This window comes from Salvelinus alpinus, chromosome 6 (genome assembly GCF_045679555.1).
Source record: "Salvelinus alpinus chromosome 6, SLU_Salpinus.1, whole genome shotgun sequence".
NCBI classification, from domain to species: domain Eukaryota; kingdom Metazoa; phylum Chordata; class Actinopteri; order Salmoniformes; family Salmonidae; genus Salvelinus; species Salvelinus alpinus.
This window is the reverse complement of record NC_092091.1, coordinates 65,134,810-65,162,746: the sequence shown is the minus strand read 5'-3', so window position 1 is coordinate 65,162,746 and position 27,937 is coordinate 65,134,810. Positions and strand designations below refer to the sequence as shown.

The 27,937-nt window shown below is 44.5% G+C and overlaps 1 protein-coding gene across 2 annotated transcripts; it reads left to right on the top strand.

Annotated features, from left to right (window-relative positions):
- The first annotated feature begins 61 nt into the window (after window positions 1-61).
- On the top strand, window positions 62-27,037 carry galnt7 (UDP-N-acetyl-alpha-D-galactosamine: polypeptide N-acetylgalactosaminyltransferase 7). Of its 2 annotated transcripts, none has more exons than XM_071407410.1 (12): window positions 62-355; window positions 1,372-1,820; window positions 16,586-16,752; window positions 19,699-19,829; window positions 20,034-20,113; window positions 20,785-20,967; window positions 21,789-21,906; window positions 22,160-22,282; window positions 22,825-23,043; window positions 24,861-24,959; window positions 25,047-25,175; window positions 25,425-27,037. In XM_071407410.1, the coding sequence occupies exons 1-12, from the start codon at window positions 233-235 to the stop codon at window positions 25,560-25,562; spliced, it is 1,959 nt and encodes a 652-aa protein (XP_071263511.1). In that variant the 5' UTR covers window positions 62-232; the 3' UTR covers window positions 25,563-27,037. The 2 variants fall into 2 exon arrangements, with proteins under 2 accessions (XP_071263511.1, XP_071263510.1); XM_071407409.1 differs by lacking the exon at window positions 20,785-20,967 and adding an exon at window positions 20,461-20,643 and having other exon boundaries at window positions 67-355.
- The last annotated feature ends 900 nt before the right edge of the window (window positions 27,038-27,937 follow it).

Below are 27,937 nucleotides of genomic sequence, written 5' to 3'. Positions count from 1 at the left end.
CCCACCTGCTCTGAATGACGGGTCGCCACTGCTTATATTACAACTTTTGCTCGCTCGCAGTAGAGCGGTGTGACAGACAGACAGCGCAGGTTATGTTACATGCCGACGAGAGGGATTCAATCAGGAGAGGCGAACGGTTGGCTCAATTTGGGATTCGAACTGGCTTTGGCAGACAGGGGTGCCACGAAGTAACGAGGTTAGCTAGCACCTCGTAGATGGTCTTATTTTCAAAATGAGGTTAAGAGTTGGATTTATTCTTCGTAGTGTAATAGTTATTGCCACATTCTTAGGGCTTGTGGTGCTTTGGTCTTCCCTTTCGCCGAAAGAGCACGACGAAAATCCCTTTGCTAAACGGGTAAGTTTTCAATTACAACCAGCTTTCTACTGGTCAAACGTTATCATTTTATATGTTTAATGTGTTTTGTTGTAGCTATGCATTCTATAACATTTCTGGCATGTAATTATGGCTAACGTTACCTAACCATGCTGCTAAAGTCAGCTAGCAAACAAGTCTGAGTCGTTGTCATGGAGATTGTTAGGGTCTATTTTAGCTAGTTACTGTAACGTTAATAGAGTGCAAAATGTCATTGGGACTTGATGACAGTCTTGTTAACTACCAGTTGCTTATACATTTTTGTTATCTAACGTTAACTAGTTAATCAGACAGCTAACGTTAGCTAGCTAGCGTTCCTGCATTGAACCCCACTTGTTCCTGAATGTCCGCTTGCGTTAGGTCATATTTAAATGATTTGACGACAATATCAAACATACCCGGAAGGCTTTAGCCTGCTAGCTGTCTCTCGTTCAAATTGTCTCCTGTTGCTCACGAATTCGACAATAGTTATCATTGTATGAAAAGACACCACCAAGATTGTAAAAACGTTGTGTTGAAATGACACGTAGCCAGCTGGCAACGAATGCCTGGAAAGCTAGCCAACTACGTCAATGCATCCCTGAAGCTAAACTCGCACCTGTCAAGACTCGCACCGAAGCTGTAATTGCCTTTGTCGAATAAGTGATACTGTGTTAAACTACACGGCATTGTTTGTTTTATCTTGGTTAGCTATGTTTACTGTGAACCTCATGAACATCAACGCATGTGCATACCGTAATGTGGCCAGTGAAGGAATTCGACTTTAAGCTAATTGCTGGGGGACTAGTTAGCCAATTGCGCTGTCAAGTAGGGCAGATTAACACCTTTGCTGATCCTGCAAACCTAGATGAAGAGCATCATCTGTTTAACCCTTTTACGCCTTGTAAAAGCTAGTAGCTACCGCGGTCAGCTAAACTTGCTTGATAGTCTATCACACCCTCCATTTTAGGCCTTGGAAAAGCAATAGACCTAGCTAACCTCTTTCTGATTCTATGTAGGAGGGAGATGCCCCTAACCTCTTGCCTAAGAATGACATTGCTGACCAGTTCAAACCCGTGGTCCCCTGGCCCCATGTTGAAGGGGTCGAGGTGGACCTGGACTCCATCCGACAGAAGAACAGAGGAGACGACAAGCTGGTTCCTGGCAAACCAGCCGGCGGTGCTCAGAACCAGCAGAATGTCATCCAGAAACAGTATGTCACCTTCAAGCCCCACACCAATGTCTACTCGGCACCCGTCCTAAGGAGGGGGACCCTGGGGAACTTTGAGCTCAAGGAGCCGGAGCCCCACGGGGTGCAGGATGGGCCTGGGGAGGGGGCGAAGCCGTTCGTCCTGGGAGCGGAGTACCACGAGGCCGCCCAGGCCAGCATTAAGGAATTTGGCTTCAACATGGTGGCCAGCGACATGATCTCCCTAGACAGGACCATCAGCGACATTCGTCATGAAGAGTAAGTAGTATTAAGGCCAAGGCCCAATCCAGGCAGATAGACAAGGTGCTGGGTCATAGTATAATTTTTTTTAGACCTAGGCCTATTGGAATGGTTTGTGTGTTATGGCAGTTGAATTGGAATGAAGAAGGAATCTGTGACATTCACCATAAAGAGTAATTACAGTAGTAGGCCTTAGAGCCCAGGTAGATGGCTACTGTATGGATTGGTGGTACTGTGTTGTATAGACTAGTAGTCGTCCCTATTAAGGATGTAGCTAGGCCTATCGGAATGGTACGTGTGTTAAGGAACTGTCATCAACTTAATGTTTTTTTCTCTTCTAAATATGTGTCACTGGGTGTTCCAGTTGAATGTTACTTCATTGTTCCTTTCACAAATGTTACAAATGTATTTTTTTAAAGATCATAATGTATCCATGGCTTAACATTAAGGTCTGAAAAGCACTTGCTTGTCAGGCAAGTCAGCGGTCTTTTTTTTTGCCTGACGATTATGATAATTTGCCTGAAAATGTAAATGGTTAATTCACATGCCATACCAGCTGCCCTTTACTGACACGGGAGGAATCAAAGACCTGATAGAATATAAATAATTTTAGTTATCAGCAAAAAATAATTATCAGAGCAGGCTCAACTTGCCAGACTGCCATAAATTGTCTGTCTTTCACTTAAACAATGGGGGGGAGGAACCAGAAAGATCAGTTAGGCTATTGGAATTATTTTTACAGTTTTGGTTTTACCTGCTCAATATGGCAACCTAAGAGGAGGCTCAACTTGGAACCCTGTTCAGAGTTCACTTGCCCTAGGCGATAGGGCAACCCTTTATGTCAATCCCGGTACATGTCATTTAGCAGACACTTTTATCCAAAGCAACTTTGTCATTTGTGCATACATTGGAATATAACCCACTATTCTGGTGTCGCAAGCACAATTCTATACCTGAAGGGCTGGTATGACAAGGGTGTGGGGCAGGCTTTTAAAGGTTGGTTGTGCAATGTTAACAGAACAAAGGCATACCACCAGTCCAAACTATTCAGTTGGTCCATTATCAAAACCGTATATATTGTGTGTCACAAACTCACACCTTGAGATCCAAGGCGTGGCTTCTCTATTCTGTTTGTAGTGTTTGCGTCATTTTGACATTTATTTTGAGAAAAGTTACACATGCTTACATTTACACACCAATTAGGCCTAGGTGTTCTATTGAAGATGTGTTTATCAAGTCATGTCTGTATCGACCACATTCTACCCACTTAGAATGTGGAAATGTAGCATAATTCTTCTAATAATGGTAAGAAGAATTTAATATTTATTTTATTTAACTTTTATTTAACTAGGCAAGTCAGTTAAGAACAAATTATTATTTACCATAACACATGACCTTTGTTTTGGAGGTGTTCAGAACAAGGTTAAGGGTAGAGAAATCTTGTTGGACACTAAGAAAGCTTTGTTGTGGAGCATTTAACACAAAATCCAGGGATGGGCCAGCTGCGTATAAGACCGTATCATCTGCATAGAAATGGATGAGAGAGCTTCCTACTGCCTGAGTTAAGAATGACGCTAGGAAGAATGCTGGCTTTCTATGCAACACCTTGATTGAGTTATACACTGTAAGACACATTGTCTGAAATGTGCTACTCAATTTATGATGAGGTAAGCCTATTATACATCACAAATTATACGCGTGGTCTGATGGCTAGCAAAAAGGTTTGTTTCTACTAGTGTTAAGTGTGTCGGCAAATGGTGACTGAAATATTCGTCAAACAACTATTTTTCAGTGGCAATTGACGAGACTATAACTGACAACAACAAAAAGATATTTGAGTTGACTAAATCGAGAATTCTCTGATTACTAAGTGGACTGGGAAAGAGTTTTTGGAGCGATCGTTTCACCTTCGCTAACCTGCCTTTTTTAAGTAGCTACCCTTTGCCTGGTTGAGAAACACAAGCCCAAAAAAACAGCATTGAGTTTAATAATAAAACGGTCTAGGTGTGTTTTTCTCTCCCTTGAGTAGGCTATAGAAGAGTAGGCCATCTTTGAATTTGTAGTTTCGCTCAGCCCTCCCACCCTGGGACTACCCCCTCCCTCTGTAACTGGATCCTGGACTTCCTGATGTGTCGGCCCCAGGTGTCGGTGGTGAGGGTAGGCAACAACACCTCCGCCAGGCTGACCCTTAGCACAGGGTCCCTCAGGGGTGTGTGCTTCGTCCCCTCCTGTACTTCCTGACTGCGTGGTCGTGCACGACTCCAACACTATCAAGTTTGCTGAAGACATAACGGTGGTCGGCCTGATCACTGACGGAGAGGAGTCAGCCTACAGGGAGGTAGTCAGACAAAAACCTCTCCCTCAACGTCAGTAAGACCAATGAGCTGATTGTGAACTATAGGAGAAAGGGGAGAGCACGCCCCCATCCACATCAACGGGGCTGTTGTGAAGTGGGTTGAGATCTTCAAGTTCCTTGGCGTTCATATCGCTAAGGACTTAACATGGTCCACACACCCGCACAGTCGTGAAGAGTGAACTGCAGCGCCTCTTCCCCCCCCTCAAGAGGCTGAAAAGATTTGTCATGGGCCCTCAGATCTTCAAAGTTCTACAGCTGCACCATCGAGAGCATCTTGAATGGCTGCCTCACCGCTTGGTATGGTAATTGTACTGCCCTTGACCGCAAAGTGCTACAAAGGTTGGCGCGGACAGCCCAGGACATCACTGGGGCTGAGCTCCCTGCCATCCAGGACATCTATACTGAACAAAAATATAAACGCAATGATTTCAACCATTTTTTATTTTTTTTATAGAGTTTTACAGTTCCTATAAGGAAATCAGTTAATTTAAATAAATTCATTAGGCCCTAATCTATGGATTTCACATGACTAGACAGGGGTGCAGCCATGGATGGGCCTGGAAGGGCATAGGCCCACCCACTGGGGAGCCAGGCCCAGCCAGTCAGAATGAGTTTTTCCTCACAAAAGGGGTTTATTACAGACAGAAATTGTTCTCCGTTTCATCAGCTGTCAGGGTGGCTGGTCTCAGACGATCCCACAGATGAAGAAGCCAGATGTGGAGGTCCTGGTCTGGCATGATTACACGAGGTCTGCTGATGTGAGGCTGGTTGGACGTAATGCCAAATTCTCTGAAAGGACATTGGAGGCGGCTTATGGTTGAGATTTCTCTGGCAACAACTCTGGTGGACATTCCTGCAATCAGCATGCCAATTGCACACTCCCTCAACTTGAGACCTCTTTGTGTTATGTGACAACTTCACATTTTAATGTGGCCTTTTGTTGTCCCAAGTACAAGGTGCACCTGTGTAATGATCATGCTGGTTAAATGAACACAGATTTGTGCACACAATTTAAGAAGCTTTTTGTGTGTAAGGAACATTTCTGGGATATTTTATTTCATCTCATGAAACATGGGACCAGTACTTTTACATGTTGCATTTATATTTTTGGTCAGTGTATATATCAGGCGGTGTCAGAGGAAGGCCCGAAAAATTCCCAGAGACTCCAGCCACCCAAGCCATAGGCTGTTCACTCTGCTACTGTCCGGAAAACCGTATCAGGGCATTGTCTCTTGGACCAATAGGCTCCGAGACAGCTTCTACCCCTAAGCCATAAGACTGCTAAATAGCCAGACTACTAAATAGTCAAATAATGGTAACCAAACCAACTCACACTGTCATTCTCACACCGACACAACACAAACATACACACTTTTACACTCATTTGCTGCTGCTGCTACTGTTTATTTATGCTACTGCATCGTTGGGAATGGTTCGTAAGCTAGTATTTTACTGTTACGTCTACACCAGTTTTATTCAGTGCATGTGATAAATGAAATTTGATACATTGAATTTCAATCTACAATGTTCATACTTCTTTCAGTGGAACGTGGCCCTGTTAAAACGACCAGTAGCCTATATGCGAACATTTTGGTGGCACAGAAAGAAAAAGGGTTAGCAAACAACTTGACTACTTGCCACTATGCTATATCTGACTGGTTAAATCATTTGTTTTGAGTTCATGTGGACCCAGTGACCCGACTTGAGCACTGGGCCCCGGACTTGAGCACAAGGGACTTGGGACTCGAGGTCTAGGGAATCTACTACATCTCTGGGCAAAATAGTCATTAGCTCCGTTCTACTATTAGACCACAATGTGGCTGCGGCATCTGTGGAACGTTGATAACAATGGCAATGACGTGACTGTGATGGAGGTGTGTAACCCATACTACTTTGCCAATAGCCTACTTTGTGGCACCATCTTATGATTGTGCTTTGCGCTCTCAATTCAAAGGGCTTTATTGGCATTGCCAAAGCAAGTGAACTGGATGACAGTTAACAATACACTTACAAAAGTTTCAAGAATATACATTTCAAATGTTATATTATGGCTATGTACAGTGTTACAATGTACAAACGGGAAAATAAACAAATATGGGTTGTATTTACAATGGTGTTTGTTCACTGGTTGCCCTTTTCTTGTGACAACAGGTCACAAATCTTGCTGCTGTGATTGCACACTGGTATTTCACCCAATACATATGGGAGTTATCAAAATTGGATTTGTTTTCTAATTCTTTGTGGGTCTGTGTAATCTGAGGGGAAATATGTCTGGTCATACATTTGGCAGGAGGGTAGGAAGTGCAGCACAGTTTCCACCTCCATTTTGTGGGCAGTGTGCACACAGCCTGTCTTCTTGAGAGCCAGGTCTGCCTACGGCGGCGCCTCCCAATAGCACGGCTATAGCTCTCGCTCTCTGCACTTGTCTGTTTTGTATGTAATGTGCAACATCTATGCAGCTGAATTGGGAATTTACATGGGCAGATAATTCGTATATAATCTTACTGTATACGTTTGTCATTTCTGCTGTTGGGAAGAGAATAGGAAGTTATGCAAAATGTTGGTAGGACAAAGCTATATGTTTGTGCACATGAAAGTCGGGGATATATGTTTGCTATAAGTTAGCTCATTGTGCAAATGTATTTGTTTTCAATAAACATTGGAGACTGTTTAACTATTTAATCTAAGCCAATCCGGGCTGTTTTGCCCGATTTTAGTTACGCACGTGTCAGTTTTGTTGCTAAACAGTCAACCCGTCTATAAAGAATGAGGGGGAAATATATAAAAGTTGCTTGGCGACATGGACAAAAATCCATATCACGATAAATTTACTGAATTATCACTAACGATGAGTTGAACGATAAATGTATAACATACTTTTTTACGTTTCCATGAACTACTACTTGGAATGCTGTACCTATCAATTGTCCCGTTTTAGCAAACACCCGTGTTGGGGTAAGGCGTTAACCTGTTACTTTTATATGTAATCAGACTGATTTTTATGAGTAATGGAGTGAAGTAACGCATTTTTAATTGGGTAATGTTCGTTAATTTATCAAACAATGCCTGCGTTACTTTCAGAATCATATCTCTACCCGGGTGTGTTTCCATGATCCGATCTCGACTTGTTTCCTCAGTTAGTTCTTATGCGAGCTAAGAGGCTGTTTGGAGAAATGTCATGACAGCTGCTGTCCGTAGAATTGTATAGAGGGCGCACCTCTGATCTTTGCCATTGATCGCTTCTGTGATGGCAAAGCCCATAGCGGGTTTTCCTGTCTAGTGGAAATGGTCCCTTCTATACATCTCTCTTGGTCTGTGTATGTGCAGTCTATAACCAGACATGGCGGCTCGTGAGATTGACTAAATACAGTGCATTTGGAAAGTATTCAGACCCCTTTTTCCACATTGTATTACAAATAAAAAAATTGAAGTATCATATTTACATAAGTATTCAGACCCTTTACTCAGTACTTTGTTGAGTCACCTTTGGCAGCGATTGTAGCCTCAGGTCTTTTTGGGTATCACGCTACAAGCTTGACACCTATCTTTGGGGAGTTTCTCCCATTTTTCTCTGCAGATCCTCTCAAGCTCTGTCAGGTTGGATATTGAGCGTTGCTGCACAGCTATTTTCAGGTCTCTCCAGAGATGTTAGATTGGGTTCAAGTCTGAGCTCTAGCTGGGCCACTCAAGGACTTTCAGAGACTTGTCCCGAAGCCACTCCTGCACTTTCTTGGCTATGTGCTTAGGGTCGTTGTCCTGTTGTAAGGTGAACCTTCGCCCCAGTCTGAGGTTCTGAGCACTCTGGAGCACATTTTTTTTTATCAAGGATCTCTCTATACTTTGCTCCGTTCATCTTTCCCTCAATCCTCACTAGTCTCCCTGTACCTGAAAAACATCCCCATAGCATGATGCTGCCACCATGCTTCACTGTAGGGATGGTGCCAGGTTTCTCCCAGATATGACGCTTTGCATTCAGGCCAAAGAGTTCAATCTTGGTTTCATCAGACCAGAGAATCTTGTTTCTCATGGTCTAAGAGTCTTTAGGTGCCTTTTGGTGCCTTTTCCAAGCGGGCTGTCATGTGCATTTTACTGGAGTGGCTTCCGTCTGGCCACTCTACCATAAAGGCCTGATTGGTGGAGTGCTGCAGAGATGGTTGTTCTTCTGGAAGGTTCTCCCATCTCCACAGAGGAATTCTGGAGCTCTGTCAGTCACCATCGGGTTCTTGGTCACCTCCCTGACCAAGGCCCTTCTCCCCCTTTTGTCAGGGTTGCCTCAGGGGTACGCGCAATAAAAATGTGATTCACATTTTCAAACATTCCATTTAGATTTTCCAACAGGGCAAAACATTTGGGTGATGTTTTTTTTTCTTTCTCTCACCTGAGTAGCCTTGTTTCACTGCCAAAAATAAAATGTAACCATCTAGTGTTCAGCTAATTAACAACACAATGTCAAATACAGGTAGCCTAGTCAAATAATGAACATCCAATCACATTAACCATTACTCTCTCGCGGGAATTCCACTAACGTATGTAGCCAAATGTAGCTGCTGCTCTTTCCGTTTGCTCAAATTGATAAATGGTTTTAAAAAAGTAAGGCCCGCGACCATAGAGACACGTACCAGCTCTACTGGTAGTACTGCTACTACCAGCAGTACTATACCTGCACCTGTCGATGACACAAGTTGTTCTGCTTCCACGTGCACATCCAATGCTAGCATCAGTAATTCTACATTTGTTGCTAGCCCAGCTATCATGGACATTGACAGTTGTGAATCTGATGCAGCCGAAGAACTAGCTGCATTATTTAATTTCAAACTTCACATTTCTCTACTTTAGTGTAATTATCAATATCTGTAAAATGCCCTCTAATTTATTTCCAGCTCTATCACACTAGGCCTATGTATAGTGAACAAAAAAGTAAGCGCAACATTTAAAATGTTGGTCCCATGTTTAATGAGCTGAAATAAAGAATCCTGGAAATTTCCCATATGCACAAAAAGCTTTTTTTCTAAAATGTTGTGCACAAATTTGTTTACATCCCTCTTAGTGAGCATTTCTCCTTTGCCAAGATAATCCATCCACCTGACTGGTCTGGCATATAAACAAGCTGATTTTAAACAGCATGATCATTACACAGGTGCACCTTGTGCTGGGGACAATAAAAGGCCAGTCTAAAATGTGCAGTTGTGTCACACAACACAATGCCACAGATGTCTCCAAGTTGAGGGAGCGTGCAATTCGAATGCTGACTGCAGGAATGTCCACCAGAGCTGTTGCCAGAGGATTGAATGTTAATTTCTCTACCATAAGCCGCCCCTAGTGTCGTTTTGGAGAATTTGGCAGAACGTCCAATCAGTCTCACAACCGCAGACCACATGTAACCACGCCAGCCCAGGACCTCCATATCCGGCTTCTTCACCTGTGGGATCATCTGAGACCAGCCACCCTGACAGATGATGAAACTGTGGGTTTGTACAACCAAAGAATTTCTGTACAAACTGTCAGAAACCGTCTCAGGGAAGCTCATCTGCGTGCCTGTTGTCCTCATCCGGGTCTTGACTTGACTGCAGTTCGGCATCGTAACCGACTAGTGGCAAAATGGCCACTGGCACGCTGGAGATGTGTACTCTTCACAGATTAATCCTGGTTTCTACTGTACCAGGCAGATGGCAGACAGTGTATAGCATCGTGTGGGAGAGCGGTTTGCTGATTGTCAACGTTGTGAACAGCGTTCCCCATGGTGGGGTTATGGTATGGGTAGGCATAAGCTAAGGACAACGAACACAATTGCAATTTGAATGCACAGAGATACCGTGACGAGGCCCGTTGTCGTGCCATTCATCTGCCGCCATCATGTTTCAGCATGATAATGCACAGCCCCATGTCGCAAGGATTTCTACACAATTCCTTGAAGCTGAAAATGTCTGCATACTCACCTAACATGTCACCTGTTGAGCATGTTCGAGATGCTCTGGATCGACGTGTACGACAGTGGGTTGCAGTTCCCGCTAATATTCAGCAACTTCGCACAGCCACTGAGGGGTGGGGCAACATTCCACAGGCCACGATCAACAGCCTAATCAACTCTGTGAAGATGTCGCTATGTACAGGTGCAGTAATCTGTGAGCTGCTCTGACAGCTGGTGCTTAAAGCTAGTGAGGGAGATGGATTGATGGAACTCTTAAGGTCAGGTGACGATGTAATAATATGAGGGGCAGTCTACGAGACCTCTGTGCCAGTGGGAGCCCTACCATAGAACATCAGCGTATATACAGAAGAGCAGTCCAGCCAGCCAAAACACACGCAACAACATACATCCAATTAACCTGCATTTTGGCTTTAGTTTCTATCAGAGCAGATTAGAGAACAGTCATAGCAGAACAAATGAGGAATGGCGGCTAGGCTGTCCCATGGCTAGGTCAACCCAAGGTTCTCAAGCTGAGGGGAAACCTTTTGGATTTCATTTGCATGGAGTTGTTTTGGATTCCGTGTATAAAGGAACGTATCAGATCGCCTAGTCCTCCCAACCATGGAAGTAGAATGTAGCTACAGATTATTTTCATTACTGGAGATGCGTGACTGATAGCCTATACTATTGGGATAGGGACATGTTGCCAGTGGTCTGGTTCTTGATAAGACTGTTACGTAGGTTTTATTACTGTACACTAGCTGATTACAGTATTCTGTAGAGTTGTTTGTGTAGCAGTACATTTCAGGTACTGAGTGAAGTTTGGTATAATGAATATCCAGCTGAACAGAAAGGAGCAGTCGTAGGGCAAGTCAATCGGGTTTATTACAAGTTGTAATGGAGACGCCTCCAGCACAGAGTAGAGAATGTTTAACTGGCCTCTTGGAGACGGGCCCTTTTTTTCTTCTAATCAGATAGCACCAACTGTTCTGGAAACACCAGCCCGAGAGGCTCGCAGTTCACAACCAAGGCAGCGGCTTTGTCAGCTGCTACAGAATCAGTGTCCCCAGAAGGTCATCAATACAACCGTGAATAGTCAGTGTGTCCTTGTACCTCCAGTCTGGCGTCAATCACTATCAACCGATATGAGCATAATCCATAACAAGTCTAGTGACCAACCCCCACCTTGAGTGTCACAACTAGAACACTGGAAATGTGTGTTACAGAAATATGCTAAACATTGTGTTAATCACTCTTAACTAAATATGATCTTTAGTCCTCTTTAATTTTCCAATTATATATGGCCAAACCAGGGGAGAACGACTGCCCCCTCTCATTGAAGCCATGGAAGTTAAAGGCAACAGTGGTACGGGATGCATTTGTTAGCAGAAAACAATATAGTGAATGTGGAAAAAATGCCATCTTTGTGTAAAAACATTTTTGGAAGACCATCATGGTACCAGTAATTGCTTCTAATACACCAAATGTATGTCCTTGAACCATTTATTATAATATTTTTAATCGCACACAAGTATACGGGTCATTTAGTTGCTAATGGCAGCCTGCAGTACCCCAGTCGGTCTTCAACTTGAGTTACTCAATGAGAGGGAGCAGCGTCACTTCCTGGAGTAGCTCAAATGTTTCAGGTTATGTCTCCATGAGACGCCGCCTTAACAGATTTCAATTGGCTTCAATGCGCTATTGTGTCTTCACATAGGAATGAAAGGTGGCACCTCATCGTTTTGTCTGTGTGCACACATTGGGCCACACACACTGTCACTGATTAACTCACAATGGACTAATACTGTGTGGAGAACAAACAGGCGAAGGTGTATTTCTCCAGCCTTTCATCTGGCCGCGGGGCCCAGTGGGAACACAAAGGGCACCTTTGAACAGTCAGCATGAGACAGGACATGCATCCCTGGTTGGACGCTACAGTACAGGCTTTAGGTTATGTGGCTGGGCTGCTGACATCCACGTGGACTTTACTATAGCCTAGTCAGTATGGGAGATAATGGATGATAGACTAAAGAACATGATGACTGATTGTGGCTGGGCTGGGCTCCCTTTTTTGGTTTGGTGCTTCCTAGGAATGTAGGACAACATACTGTCAACTGATTACATTAACTGTAGTAGGTGTGACACTGTTGCTGCACCCAGACCGGGGGTATAGTGGAGGGTGAACTTCTCTTTCGCAACTTTCTATTTGTGAAATGGCATTCACGCACTTTTACCACTACATCACTGCCCCAGACCTAACTGTTGATATTAGACTGCATTTCCTAGTTGTTCTACATATGTAAACCGTTCCATGATATATACATATATATGGGCAGAACATTATTCCGTCAGTTTGAGGTTGTTGACAGCCATGTGAACTGCATCGTGTTAGGAAAATAGAACTCATGTGGACTAACCAGTTACTGACAAAGTGCATCACTTGCTGTGGCTTGAGCTGCTCTATACGAAGACGGTCCTGATTGGCACACTGCTATTCACGCCTTTCTGTGGATCAGTGCACAGCAGATGTAGGCAAAGGTGTCACTCACTCCATTAGGGGGGGCTCCCGAGTGGCGCAGCGGTCTAAGGCACTGCATCTCAGTGCTAGAGGCGTCACTACAGACGCTCTGGGTCGAATCCAGGCTGTATCACAACCGGCCGTAATTGGGAGTCCGATAGGGCGGCGCACAATTGGCCCAGCGTCGTCCAGGTTTGGCCAGTGTAGGTCGTCATTGTAAATAAGAATTTGTTCTTAACTGACTTGCCTAGTTAAGTAAAGGTTGTCAATATTTATTTAGCTTAATCTGTGTTTGATTACAGAAAACCCAGGTGGCTGAGGTGGATTGGTTGTACTTTAGTTGTGCAATCAGGATGTGAATGGTCTCAACACAGGATCTGTAGTTCCGGTTTTGGCCACAAGATGGCCCACTGAAGTCACTATTGAGCAGCCTTGTCCATTACACTTCATTTTAGCCCCGTTCAGGACATTGGGTAAGACTGCAATTCAGTGGCAGGAACTCTCTTTTGAGTTTCATGGCAGATGACGTTAGACATTCTCACCTCTCTGCAGAGGGGCTGAGTTGTGTTGCCTATATGTGCATGCTTGGCCCCAGTCCCATAACACGGCGGGAAGAAGCCACGGATGTTCAGTATTTTCACCACAGCTCTGGCTCAGCTGCCCTCCTCCCGGTGCTGTGTGAGTAAACAAAAACAACTCTCTGATGAAGCGCGAGCCTGTATCAATTAGACTAGTCCCGAGACACGGCCGTAGATCTACAGATAGGACTAGTTGTCAGCCTGGTATAACTAGTAAACCGGTTAAGCGCTCAAGTCTTCCACGCTGAACAGTTCATATCATGTTTCTGCACAATCTGAATGTATCCAATATCCACACATGACACTAGCAGTACAACACTGTTAAAAGCTATGAAAATATTGACGTTACACCCTTAGCCTCCTCCTTAAATCACGACTTTTAAACACTTAATAGTTTTTAGTGCTGTGGTTTACATAACTTCTCTGTTGACAAAGCATAGGCCTGTTTATTTAGGGTGCGTGTGGTACTTTACTTGGCCAAGTAAAGTACCGTGGCCTACGTGTTCCAGGCTTCATGTTTGTGTGTGGTTGAGGTAGATTAGTAGCTATCTGTCATACATTAGTGTTTCTCTGGGAGGGTGACTGCATTAGAGCTGCTTAGCCTGGAGGGATCCTGTCAGCAGAAATGTGGTGAAACGGTCTCCATTTAAGAGTTCTGTAAGGCGCTTCACTTCAAGGCTGCGGCGGCGTTTTATAGGCAGGAAGATGGCTGACCTTCGCTCAGCACAGGACCCTCTTTCCTCGTACGCACACGAGCATACACTTGTTTTAGCTCTATCTCCTTCCTATACTATTTGTCAGGCGCACAGACGTACTGAAACTCACACGAAGCCCCTAGAGCGACAAGTAACCTCCACAGACTGAGTTAAGGCACTGGTGTTATTCATTAGTGTTGCTCTTGTCCTCCCCTCCGTAGAGCTCAGCACAGAGAGAACTGTTGTCTTCATAGACGTGTGCTGAATGTTTCCACACACAGCGATCACTCGTCAAGCCTCCAGTCTGCATCCTGACTGATATGTTGGCTAATAATCTTAGCAAAATTTTGCGTCATTTGTTTTACGTCATCTGTCCACGAGATTAGTTGGCAAAATCCGTATGGAAGTTTTGCGATTTGTAATTCCATGTGGAGAAATTCATGACCTTTTACCAAGAGTAGTGAGTTCAGTGTGTTGTCGTGCTGAGAACTGAAGTCTCTGGGACAGACCTTCCCTCTCACACAACAGCAGCAGCCCAAGCCATCAACTGTGCCCGCTCCCTTGAGTTAATTAACATCAGGTCCAAGACCATCACTGGATATGTTTCTATTTGTGTCGTTTCAGATGGGAATGAGCGAGGCTTTCGTGGAAACTCATGTAGGCTAACCGCTGTTCTGCAATGGATTCCTGTTGGACTTTTTTTCTCTCCAGAAAACACTCCACGCTGTCAGAGCAAATTACCCATAGGCCGAGTGAATATTCAAAACTGTTCTCAAATGCAGTAGATTTGAATACAGCCATAGAGCTTACCCCATGTGTAGACTATTGCACAGTGTTTACAAGAAGCTGATATGACTAATGCTTTCCTCCCCTGCCCTTCTAACTCATCGACGCCTCAACTCAAAACACAAGCCAGCATACTGTAGCTGAAGGATAAGCCATTAGTTACACTGTTAAACACGGAGATGGGTTGGGGATGGTAAGAGCACTGAATCCCAGTTCAGTATATGATCCCCCTCTAATCTTTTCTTTCACAACTTTCTATAAGCCTCTCCAGGGAGACGTAAGTGGCACCCTATTCCCTATATAGTGCACGACCTTTGACCAGAGCCCTATGGGTCCTGTTTTAAAAGTAGTGTACTATATAGGGTACCATTTGAGACGCTACCCGTCTGTATTTAGTGCCTCCGTCTTTTGGCCTTTCCTAGCCTTTATTTACTGTTGAAGCTTTTTTGTTCAGGTCATAATGAAGTGGCAGTCCAAAACCTCCCTGGCTGTAAAAGTGAGTGACGTGAGGAGGTGCCTGTGGATCTTTATCTGTTTTCAGGCCTAGGGAGGCTGAGAGCCATTTTCCCTTAATGGAGCTGTGAGCTCTCAGGTTATAAAGGTTTGGTCAAACAGGACTGTAATCTGAGGTGTTTATCTGAGTGTTAGTGGGTGAGAACCAGGAGGACAGGCCAGAACAGGAGCTGTTCCGCATGTTACTGCAGGGGAGATGCGATGGGAGTGACACACACTAACACAAGGATTAACATTTGCATTGCAAAACATATATACGTCACAATGTACACAAACCAGCCAGGCGTTTCTTAGAAAAATAACATTTTATATGCCAAGTGTGTTATAATCATCCTGGACAGGTAGGCAGACCTGTGTGATTCACCATAAATGTAACCTCCCAGAGATGCTCTATAAACTGTTCTCAGTTCAGTCTCTAAGCCTTAACAACCCCTCCCAGACACTCTAGATCTGCTGTGCTGCAAACTCTTTTCAGTTCAGCCCAGACCTGACCAACCTCTTACTGCTCACTTCGTTCTGAATTCTGCATATCACTGATGATAACGCTCACAATTCTTGGGTCAAGTTACCTCAGACGCCTCGCCGCTCCGTCTTTTCCTTTCAGGTCGTCCCCTAGGCAGATTGCTTTGCTAGCGTCAAGGGCTCAAACCAAGGCTAAAAATAGACCCTCAGTATGCCACACCAGTGTCTGGCCCGGCCTCTCTCTCTCTCTCTCTCTCTCTCACACACACTCGGCTGTATTAACAGGGCAGTTGGATGGCTAGTTGTAGGGCAATTGGCTGGCTTGAAGCCTATACGTAGGCATGGCATGTGGCAATGGGAGGTAGTGAGCACTGTTGTTTTTGCAGTAGAAGAGCAGCAGACACCTATAGTGAGTGAGTACGCTGAGAATGAGGAAGTGGAGTCCAGGACACACACACACACAGCGCACTCTGCCAAAAGGAAACCACACAAAGCAGGGCTGCCTTCCTGCCTCACAGATGGTCTGCCTGTGGAGGAGGAGGGGGGGAGGGGATTGGGGGTTGTGACAGAGGCCTAGCAGAGCTCTGGGTAGACACAAAGGAGAAAGAGCTAGGCAGCTGAGCTTAGGGCTGTCATGTGTTAGAATGGATCTAGCTAGCAGCAATTGCTGGTGAAGCTAAGCTAGCCAGGGCTGTGTCTATTCTGATGTCTTCAGATTGCATAGTGGAATCTGTTGCACCTTTGGCCTCTTTTTTTTTTTGTGTGTTTGTTTTTTTGTGTGTACAGTCCTATATCACTCCAAAGCAGTATTTTCTAAATGTATGAAATGCTATACAAACTTGGTCAAAAGATGTTACTTTCCAGCTTCTGAACATAGCCTAATCTATATAAATATTTCCTGTTATCCACTACATGTTCAGTATGTATGCCTACAGCCATTTTAATTCTTCCTCTCCTCATACTGTAGGTGTAAGTACTGGCACTACGATGACAACCTGTTGACGTCCAGTGTCGTCATCGTGTTTCACAACGAGGGCTGGTCCACCCTGATGAGGACGGTCCACAGCGTCATCAAGAGAACGCCCAGACGATACCTGGCCGAGATCGTCATGATCGACGACTTCAGCAACAAAGGTAGCATTGGTTTGAGTACTAGTAATTACAACACAAGGCTGATAGGGTTTTGTCTTTGTACCAATATTGTCTTATGAACTAACGCTCGCCCCCTTACTAACTCTGACTTTGCTGACAGCTACATTATTGATGTACTTACTGTGACATGTGGTTGTCCCACCTAGCTACCTTAAGATCAATGCACTAAGTCGCTCTGGATAAGAGGGTCTGCGAAATGCATGGAAATGTTTGTTCCATTTTGAATTAGCCAATCAGGTTAGACTAGAAGGCTTCATGACATCACTCTACTGCAGTGTACCAGCGCTTCACTGCTGTACTTGTACATTTCCTCACAAGCCTTAGTGCATAACATGTCTATTCTTGGTTTAAGGTTAAAAGCACCCTGCTTTGTTTCAGCTAGGCTAGTAGATAACTACAGTTGGCTGTAAGCAGGGGACCCCCACTCCAATTACCAAGTAAAACGCCCAGCAATTGAATCAGCGCTCTGCAACAACACTTTGCCATTGTCATGCTAAATTATCACCGGCTATGAAAAGCATTGGAGTGGAACAGCCTTTCGCCCCAAGTGTCTCCCTTAGTCCTGCATTGTGAGGCCCTGCCCAAGCAATGGAACACCATTCAGTTGTACTGTGAGAGCCTAGTCCACCATTCAGTAGAACTGTGAGAGCCTAGTCCACCATTGTGAAAAGCTGGCTGAGTAATTCCCCTGAAGCGGGGGCACCACAACACCAAAAGATACGTAATGGACACTGACTTCATGAGAACATCAAGAGCTCAGAGAATTCATCTCGTTAAGCATGCAGCCTGCTACTGATTGCTATTACCAAAGCCTGCTACAGTATTCTAAACCATCTGCATGCTATCACAAGCACTTCATTGCCAATAAAGCTGGTGTGGCCATTGGAAACAGGGTTTTGAAGGAGAAAGATGCCACGTTATTGCTCAGGTTTCACATCAGTTGTTGCACATTTTGTTCTACAGCAGGCGGCCACAGCCGAACATACACAAGTAATTATAAAGTTTGTGACTAACTCACAGACCGCAAGCAATATATAGCGATGCCAGGGGCTCATCGTCTTTGCACTTCTGATGTTATGGAATTAAACTCAAGGTTATTGTTTGAAATAGTATTCTAGGGTTGATACAGAAATATCTCTGTATAGTTAAAGCATGAAACCGTCTTGCTGCTGATAGGTACTTATCACAGTGGTAGGCCGTGCCTTTTCGTACTACAACAAAAGCGGTACCTGCTTTGTGCCGTCCCCGGTAGCGACGAACCTGCCGTTTTTACTTGTAGAATTGCAATTCCGGTCAGTGGCCAACAACTTGACTTTGAGCCAATCAGAGAGCACAAACCCCCACGTGGGAGAGCCTACAGGTGTGACAACAAAGATGGGAAGAGGGTGTTTTCTCCGTACAGCCACAGTTAAATGTCATGAGCCAGTCACACTTCATATGCAATGTTAGCTAGCTAAGTGCACAGACTCAATGCACACAACACTAAATATTTCCTGCAAGCTAGCTAACCACTGGAGCAAATATTGACATAAGGAAATCACAATGGATTAGTTTCCATGAATCCGCTGCCTGTGTTAGCTGCAGTGTCCTTAGCTAGCTACGCTACATTACCAAAAGTATATGGACACCTACTCGTCGAACGTCTCATTCCAAAAACATGGGCATTAAAATGGAGTTGGTCCCCCCACATTGCTGCAATAACAGCCTCCACTCTTCTGGGAAGGCTTTCCACTTGGAACATTAGTTAAGTCGGGCACTGATGTTGGGTAATTAGGCCTGGCTTGCAGTCGGCATTCCAATTCATCCCAAAGGTGTTCGATGGGGTTGAGGTCTGGGCTCTGTGCAGGCCAGTCAAGTTCTTCCACAACGATCTCGACAAACCATTTCTGTTTGGAACTCAGTAGTGAGTGTTGCAACCAAAGACAGACGATTTTTACTCACTTCAGCACTCTGCGGTCCCGTTCTGTGAGCTTGTGTGGCCTACCACTTCGCGGCTGAGCCGCTGTTGCTCCTATACGTTTCCACTTCACAATAACAGAACCTACAGTTGACCAGAACAGCTCTCGCAAGGCAGACATTTGATGAACTGACTTGTTGGAAAGGTGACATCCTATGATTGTGCCACGTTGAAATTCACTGAGCTCTTCAGTAAGGCCATTCTACTGCCAATATTTTGTATGTGGATATTGCATGGCTTTATGCTCAATTTTATACACCTGTCAGCAACAGATGTATGTTACACTAGCTTGCAAATATGCTAACGTTAGCTAGCTAGTTAAACTTTTGGCCATTGGCTGGTACTAGCTGTATGGGGTTATGGAGAATGAATTGAATTGTTTCTTCGTCATCTAGCTCTGGCTAGTATCAACAAGGACTTTCTGCAAAATTACAACATTAGCACAGCTAGCTAGCTAACATTGGAATCTAGACCATAAACTTAGCAACACACTGGCATGCAGTGTCAAACAATGCTTCTGCCACCTTTTGGTTTAGAGTATTTTAACAAGGCTGACGACTTCAAGGTCTTTGCTGTGTGAACTGGAGGTTGACTGCTGACACTCTGTTCAGAGGTGCTAAGTACTGTCGGCCGGCAAAGGTTTGATAATCCTACCGGTGTGTCTGGGCTATAAGCCTCTAGTGACGATTGTAATATATAATCTGCACAACCACTATAGTTGTAAATGCAGTCATACTAGCACAATAATGATCAAATACTGTACGATATCCTATTGTGTACATATCAGGCTATTACTAGGAATACTACCTCTTCTATTACTTGTTATTGATTTGAGTCTTATTGAAGTATTGTACTGCAATGTTCTGGGGCCTAGCACACAAGCGTTTCACTGCACCTTTTGTACCTCCTGGTAAACTGTGTACGTGACAAATAAAAGTAGGTGTAATCTCACTGTCCCTGTCGGTCTCCAGTGCACCTGAAGGAGAGACTAGAAGAGTACATTAAGCAGTGGAACGGCCTGGTCAAACTGCACCGCAATGAGAAGCGAGAGGGCCTCATCCAGGCTAGGAGTATAGGAGCCCATGTAGCCACCCTGGGACAGGTAGGCTACAGCTACTCCATCACCTCTACACTTACTGTGTGTGGATGAGACAAAGGGGAATGAATTAATGGATTGATCTGGAGCCACTAATATAGATTTACATCCATATAGAAGGAAAGATATGGAATGGCAACAACTCCTCTGTCAAGTAACTGTTCTCTCCAGTGTCTGACGTGTTTGGCCGCTGTGTCCTGTCGTCTATAGGTTCTTATCTATTTAGACGCTCACTGTGAAGTCGCTGCCAACTGGTACGCCCCTCTGGTGGCCCCCATATCCAAGGACAGGTATGAGTGGTCTGTGGCTGTGATTTTGAATATTTCTACTTCATATATGATGACTTGTTCTACTGTAATAATGAAAAATATTCTGAATGGTGCAGGTCATGAATCCTCTCCACCAGAAACATCTCTGTATTATGTCACAGCGTAACTAGTGATATACATTGACGTATATACAACCTAATTCATGTGCAGATGATTGTATTGAAAATGTATAGATGGGTGTATCCATCCATGCTGAATATGCAAAACTGTATTTTTGCTAAATATTGATCAGTAATTAATATCCATTTAGTGCAGTGGTCTGCCCCACTGTAACATCTTGTGTGTGTATTCTCATTGCCTGTTTCCAGAACGGTATGCACTGTACCTCTGATAGATTATATAGACGGCAGTGATTATACCATAGAGCCCCAGCAAGGTGGTGATGAGGACGGGCTGGCCCGGGGAGCCTGGGACTGGAGCCTGCTGTGGAAGAGAGTGCCTCTCTCCAGCAGGGAGAAGGCTAAGCGAAAGCATAAGACCGAGCCTTATCGGTAAACATCCTGCTACCATCCATGCCTTGCATGTCCATCTAAAACCCAGATGTATTGTTTGTTTCCCCCCTGTGTGTGTGTGTGTGTGTGTGTGTGTGATGCATGAAACCCTCCATCTCCCCACCGGCTGTCCCTACCCAGAACGGTGTGCACGGTCCCTCTCATAGACTCCATAGAAGGGAAGACATTCCAAATTGAACCACAAGGGGGAGGGGACGAGGATGGCTTTGCCCGCGGCGCATGGGACTGGAGCATGCTCTGGAAGCGTGTGCCCCTCAGTAGCAGGGAGAAGGAGAAGAGATTAACTAAAACTGAGCCCTATCGGTAATTTATCGGCACTAAAACAAATCTGCCCTGCTTGCAACATCAACCTCTGAGGCACAAATTATGCACTAGAGTATACAATATGCTGTCTGCGTGTACAGTACTATTTGCTTGGCCTTGGCTTGCTCATACTACTGCTTGGCACTTCTCTATAGTGTATAACTGTATGCTGACCTGCTAGTGATCGCAGTATTTTAACTATGAAACACAAGTGCTACCTCATGTAGATGTAACAATAATCAGAAAGCTATGTAATACCCATTAATTACCAACTGTAGCACTCAATGTGGCTTATTAATTTCTCTAACTTGCTCTAGTGCCAAATTTCATGCTCTTGAAGAAATGCCTATGGCCTGGATCAATTTGTCCGAACCCTGAATGCTAGCAGTCTCTGATACCTGGAAGGAATTCTGACAGATGCCACTGCTTGTGCCTTAGAAATCAACGCTTAAGTCTTTGAAATTAAACTCTTTGAAATCTCTCACTAATGTCCTGCATTCTCATCCTCAGTTTTTCTTGGTGCGATTTCCTCACCAATAATCTCTTCGGTCTTCTCCACAACTCGGTATCCTACCACGTTATTCTATTATTTGAGAAAATAAGTCAGTAATGTTTCACCGTCGATGGCTAGCATGATATTTGGTCATTTGGGAGCACTCTTTGGGTCAATGTACTTGTTCACTCTTTTTGTCATAATGCTTATGTTTCTCCCTATTTCATCATGTATCCACCTTCTTCCCTACTACATTTTGAGCTCTTGTCCCGCTCTCTGGATGAGACTCCTGTGGATTGTGGGTAATGTAGTTTTGGGCCTTTCTCAGGTCTCCTGCCATGGCTGGGGGGCTGTTTGCCATTGAGAGGGACTTCTTCTTTGAGCTGGGCCTCTATGACCCAGGACTGCAGATCTGGGGAGGGGAGAACTTTGAGATATCCTATAAGGTAAACACTAAGACCACCTAAAGCTCTCAATCATCTATGAAAGATTTCACATCATAATAAAATACTTGGGCTATTGTTTGGTCCTGTATTGATACTGTTACTAATCATGCATAATGATTAGTAGCTGTTCTTTATTTGCTGTGAATTTCAACTATGTTGTCTCTCTATTGTACTGGTATACTATTGTATTTTCAGCTTTATATGTACCATCTGTGTAACTCCAGCATGTTCTATTGTCCTGATCTGACCCCAGATCTGGCAATGTGGTGGCCAGCTGCTCTTCGTGCCGTGCTCCCGCGTGGGCCATATCTACCGCCTACAGGGCTGGCAGGGCAACCCACCCCCTGCCCACGTTGGCTCCTCGCCCACACTTAAGGTCAGTGTGCCAAGTATGTCAAACTAAGCACCCAGGCTGCCCCGCTTAGCCTGCTTCCAGATCTGCGTTCAATCTCTTTCCAACTCCTATGGTAATTGTCACAATGACTGTAAGAGTTGGCAGGACAACACAAACAGATCTGGGACCAGGCTAGCCCACTCTGGCAAATCCCTGGCAGCTTTTCTTCGCTCCTTTGAGCTGACCTGGCACCATCTGCTTATTTACTTGGATTCATCCTTGTAAACTAATATGGTTCAGCCAGTTTCAAATGTCTACAAGGGTAACTAGATTGAATGATATATTGTGCTAAGGACAGTTCATGTAGGCCTACAGCCATTTATCAAATGGTCAGTAGTGGATTAATTATATGGATATCATCATATGTATCGGTCATCTGTATTGTATCATAAAACATCAGCAATCTTATGGAAAAACACCATATGAGAAGTAGCATATGGATTGACTGACTGATGTCCTCCAAGAGGTGTTGTCCTTCATGGAAACGAATAATTGGTGTTTTATTCTGATCCTCCCTGCTCCAGAACTACGTGCGTGTGGTGGAGGTTTGGTGGGACGACTACAAGGACTACTTCTACGCAAGCCGGCCGGAGACCCTCACCCTGGCCTACGGGGACATCAGCCAGCTCAAGAAGTTCAGAGAGGAGCACCGCTGCAAGAGCTTCAAGTGGTTCATGGAAGAAATTGCCTATGACATCCCCATGAACTACCCACTGCCCCCCAAAAACGTGGAGTGGGGAGAGGTAGGCTAAAGTATTGTACATATTTCATACTACACAATAGTAGCTAAAAGCTGAATTGCAGTCTTACTTCATTAAAATATCAACATATGCATCTGTTGAAGAGTAGTGTGTTACTGTCCGCTACATGACCAAAAGTATGTGGACACCTGCTCGTTGAACATCTCATTCCGACATCATGGCCTTTTAGTGGAGTTTGTCCCCTGCTTTAACAGCCTCCACTCTTCTGGGAAGGCTTTCCACTAGATGTTGGAACGTTGCTGTGGGGACTTGCTTTCTTTCAGCCACGAGCATTAGTGAGGTTGGGTGATTAGGCCTGGTTTGCAGTTGGCGTTCCAATTCATCCCATAGATGTTCAATGGGGTTGAGGTTAGGGCTCTGTGCAGGCCAGTGAAGTTCTTCCACATCGATCTCGACAAAACATTTCTGTATGGACCTCGTTTTGTGCACAGGGGCATTGTCATGCTGAAACAGGAAAGGGCCTTCCTAAAACTGTTGCCACAAAGTTGGAAACACAGAATCATCTAGAATGTTGTATGCTGTAGCGTCAAGATTTCCCTTTACTGGGACTAAGGGGCCTAGCCCAAACCATGAAAAACAGCCCCAGACCATTATACCTCCTCCACCAAACTTGACAGTTGGCACTATGCATTTAGGCAGGTAGTGTTCTCCTGGCATCTGCCAAACCTAGATTTGTCTGTTGGACTGCCAGATGGTGAAGCCTGATTCATTGCTCCAGAAAATGCGTTTCCTCTGCTCCAGAGTCAAATGGCGGCGAGCTTTACACCACTCCAGCCGACGCTTGGCATTGCACATGGTGATCTTAGGCTTGTGTGTTGCTGCTCGGCCATGGAAACACATTTCATGAAGCTCCCGACGAACAGTTATTGTGCTGACGTTACTTCCAGAAACAGTTTGGAACTCGATAGCGTTGCAACTCGCCGGTCCCGTTCTGTGAGCTTGTTTGGCCTACCACTTCGCTGCTGAGGCGTTGTTGCTCCTAGACGTTTCCACTTAACAATAACAGCACTTACAGTTGGCCTCTCGAGTGTCGCAGCGGCCTAAGGCACTGCGTTGCAGTGCTTGAGGCGTCACTGCAGACCCGGGTTCGATCCCAAGCTGTGTCACACCCGACCGTGACCGGGAGACCCATGAGGCAGCGCACAATTGGCCCAGCGTCATCCGGGTTAGGGGAGGGTTTGGCCGGCAGGATTTCCTTGTCCCATCGCGCTCTAAAGAATCCTTGTGGCGGGCCAGGTGCCTGCAAGCTGACTACGATCGCCAGCTGGACAGTGTTTCCTCCGACACATTGGTGCGGCTGGCTTCCGGGTTAAACGAGCAGTGTGTCAAGAAGCAGTGTGGCTTGACTGGGTCTTGTTTCAGAGGACGCATGGCTTTTGACCTTCGCCTCTCCCGAGCCCGTAGGGGAGTTGCAGCAATGGGACAAGACTGTAACTACCAATTGGCTATTATGAAATTGGGGAGAAAAATCTGGTAAAAAATCGATATAAATAAAAAGCGCTTACAATTGACTGGAGAAGCTCTAGCAGGGCAGAAATTTGACGAACTGACTTGTTGGAAAGGTGGCATCCTATGACGGTGCCACGTTGAAAGTCACTGAGCTCTTCAGGAAGGCCATTCTACTGCCAATATTTGGCTATGGAGATTATATGGCAGTGTGCACGATTTTATACACCTGTCAGCATCAGGTGTGGCTGAAAAGTCAAATCCACTCATTTGAAGGGGTGTTCACATACACTACATATACACAAAAGTATGTGCATTTGGAATGTATAGTGAACATTATTGCTTTGTTCCAGGTCCGTGGATATGAGACCAGCTACTGCATTGACAGTATGGGCCACACCAACGGAGGCAATGTGGAGATTGGACCCTGTCACAGAATGGGTGGGAACCAGGTCAGAAAACCCTGTGTGTCATTTGGGATTATAGACTATTTATTCCTAAACATTATTCATAATTTACTGATAAAACACCTCTTGTAGCTTTTCAGGATAAATGAAGCCAACCAGCTCATGCAGTATGACCAGTGCTTGACGAAAGGACCAGACGGGTCGGCGGTGATCGTTACACACTGTAACATGAACGAGAACACAGAGTGGAGATACTTCAAGGTATGCAGCTGCATCTAACTTCATATATAAGAACCTCCTTAGATTGGTGCCATTGTTTCAATATATGATTGCTTCATAAGATGTGGTAAACAGTTGGAAAGAGAATCCAGCCTTGTTACCAATACAGTATTATGAGTTTTTTCCTATCGTGCTCCAGCTTGAGATGGTACTGCTGAACATAGCTTATTAGCATGTATGTGTGAGGGTATATGTAGTGTAAGTGAACTCACTGTTTCGTTTCCCTCCCAGGACCTCCACAGGTTCACCCACGTCCCCACGGGGAGGTGCCTGGACCGGTCGGACGTCCTCCACAAGGTCTTCATCGCAGACTGTGACACCAGCAAAAGCACACAAAAGTGGGAGATGAACAATATTGTAGCGGTTTAAAGCTACGGCCGCACAGAGGGTACTTTACTCCTACTGGAACTCACTCAGCAGGACAGGGCATCGAACACTGCACTTCAACTGTCTGCTGCATTGAGAGGTTGTGGACGTCCAAAATGGCACACTATTTCCCTATATAGTGCACTACTTCCAGAGCCCTATGGGCAGGGGCGTCAATTGTGTATGGCAGTCAACATACACCAATTATTTAAAAATGGGCTACTAAAGTCATTCCAATCCCCATTAAATGGCAAATGCAGTTTAAGCTGTAATAGCTGGCAGGCCTCCGAGCAGGTGGGAAAGTCTGTTTGTTTGTCTGGATAGAGCACATTGAGCTGAGGTAGCTTTTGTCTTAAAACAGTGCGGAGGTGGAAGATTGCTGTAGATGGCTATGAAACTGCACTTTTGACTTCACGTGGAACTTAACTCGTTTTTAATCCCGGTGCGGAGCTAGTGCTTAGCAGCTAATTGCTGTATAACATGTTTGTAGAACGTTAAGTCCCTTATTGACTGTGGGGAATGAAGCTACAACTAAGGTGATAATGGCTGGAGTCAATTTTTCTTGTTTTCGCTATCTCCAAATAGCTTTTTAGAGTTTTTAAATTTTGTAGGTTTAGCTGAAATGACGGCCCTGCCTAAGGGCCCTGGTCAAAAGCAATGCACTATATAGGGGATACTGTGCTCTCTCAACCATGTCCCACGGAAGATACTCCTCCGTACACACACTTGGATAATGGACCTTTTTTTCAGTTGTAGATGTTTACACATTCTTGCTCTCTTCTCTCGATCTTTACATCTTATTGGGGTATTTGGGCTATTACTCAGGGGTCTGAGAATGTTTTCTAACTTTAAAAAAACATTGGTGGAGGATTCATTAATCAATGTGCAGAATTGAACATTCAACAATTCAAAACCACTTCTAGTAGTCGTGTAACAAACTGCCCACTAGCTAGGTTTTTAAGAATACTATGTTTTTGAAAACTGCAATGGATTATAACCTCGTCTCAGATCTGTTTGTACAATGACCCATAGGTGTTTAATTGGCAAGAAAGCACAAACAGATCTGGGACCAGGCTAGATGGATAAGTCCACTCATGAATCATGGTCAAGAATGAACACTGGATGTTTTGAAAGGACTTACTACTTCAATGATGTTGGTCTTAGGCACAGTGAAATTCCAAAAGCTTGAATCTAACTGGTGAATTTCAAATGGCTATATAAAGAAAGGGTTTTTGTTTTTATATATTTCCAGCTTGGTATGTAAATGTTGAATGATGACTGCAAAGCAAAATTTTGAAAATCTGATTTCTTTGGGGTATGATGTGATATGTATGCATTTTTTATAATGTAAATAAGTTTATTTCTAAAACATAGAGCTATGCAGTGAGCCTTGGATGAAGGTGTACATATCTAACTTGTAAATAAATATTGGCTCGAACTGTACTCATGGCAATAAAATTTTACCTTTTTACCAATGACTTTTGCCCCTTTTCCTTGAAATTACAATTTTATAGAGAAATTTATATTTCTCCAAATTGTAGAATGGTCTTTTTTATTGTGCTCAATTGCAGCTATGTTGCGATAGGCCAATGGTATTCATGTATCTTTGAACCTTCAACCTTGTGTTCAGGTCTGATTACACTAAATCCCCCAGATAAACATGGTCTCATTTGTATGTTATCTGTCCAAAAGAAAATGCCTCAACCCTGTCTGGCCATATGTCAACCACTCCAACTACAGTGGATTTGAGACCTGCATTTCCCTCAGACCATCTGTGCCCTATTGATTTGTTAGCTGGTAACCACAAGGTCTACAACCAAAGGTGAAAGTCAACCTTACAGCGAGCTAGTCTGATCGGGTGGTTAGAGCGTTGGACTTGTAAACGAAAGGTTGCAAGATCGAATCCCCGAGCTGACATGGTAAAAATCTGCCGTTCTGCCCCTGAACAAGGCAGTCAACACTGTTCCTAGGCCGTCATTGAAAATAAGAATTTAACTGACCAGCCTAGTTAAAGGTAAAACATGAGTTTATAATGAAATCAATGGATTTCACATCACTGGGAATACAGATATGCATCAGTTGGTCAGTATACCTTAAATAAGGGCATGGATCAGAATCTGGTGTGACCATTTGCCTCATTAAGCGCAACATCTCCTTTGCATAGAGATGATTGGAATGTTGGCGAGTATGCAGGCTATGGAAGAACTGGGACATTTTCAGCTTACTGGGATAATGTTGAAACATGGCACAATGGACCTTATCACGTTCTGTGCATTCATTTTCCGTAACTTATGCCGCCTGCCCAAACCATAACCCGGCTCTGTTGACATCAGCAAACCCCTTTCCCACACGTTGTAGAGAAGTGAACATTGAGGGGT

Excerpts from the sequence above, each read along its gene's own strand:
- galnt7 (XM_071407410.1), top strand. The coding sequence starts at position 233 with ATGAGGTTAAGAGTTGGATTTATTCTTCGTAGTGTAATAGTTATTGCC. Across the intron at positions 19,830-20,033 it reads ATGTAGCCACCCTGGGACAG|GTTCTTATCTATTTAGACGC; the intron begins GTAGGCTACAGC and ends TGTCGTCTATAG. Across the intron at positions 22,283-22,824 it reads GCTCCTCGCCCACACTTAAG|AACTACGTGCGTGTGGTGGA; the intron begins GTCAGTGTGCCA and ends TCCCTGCTCCAG.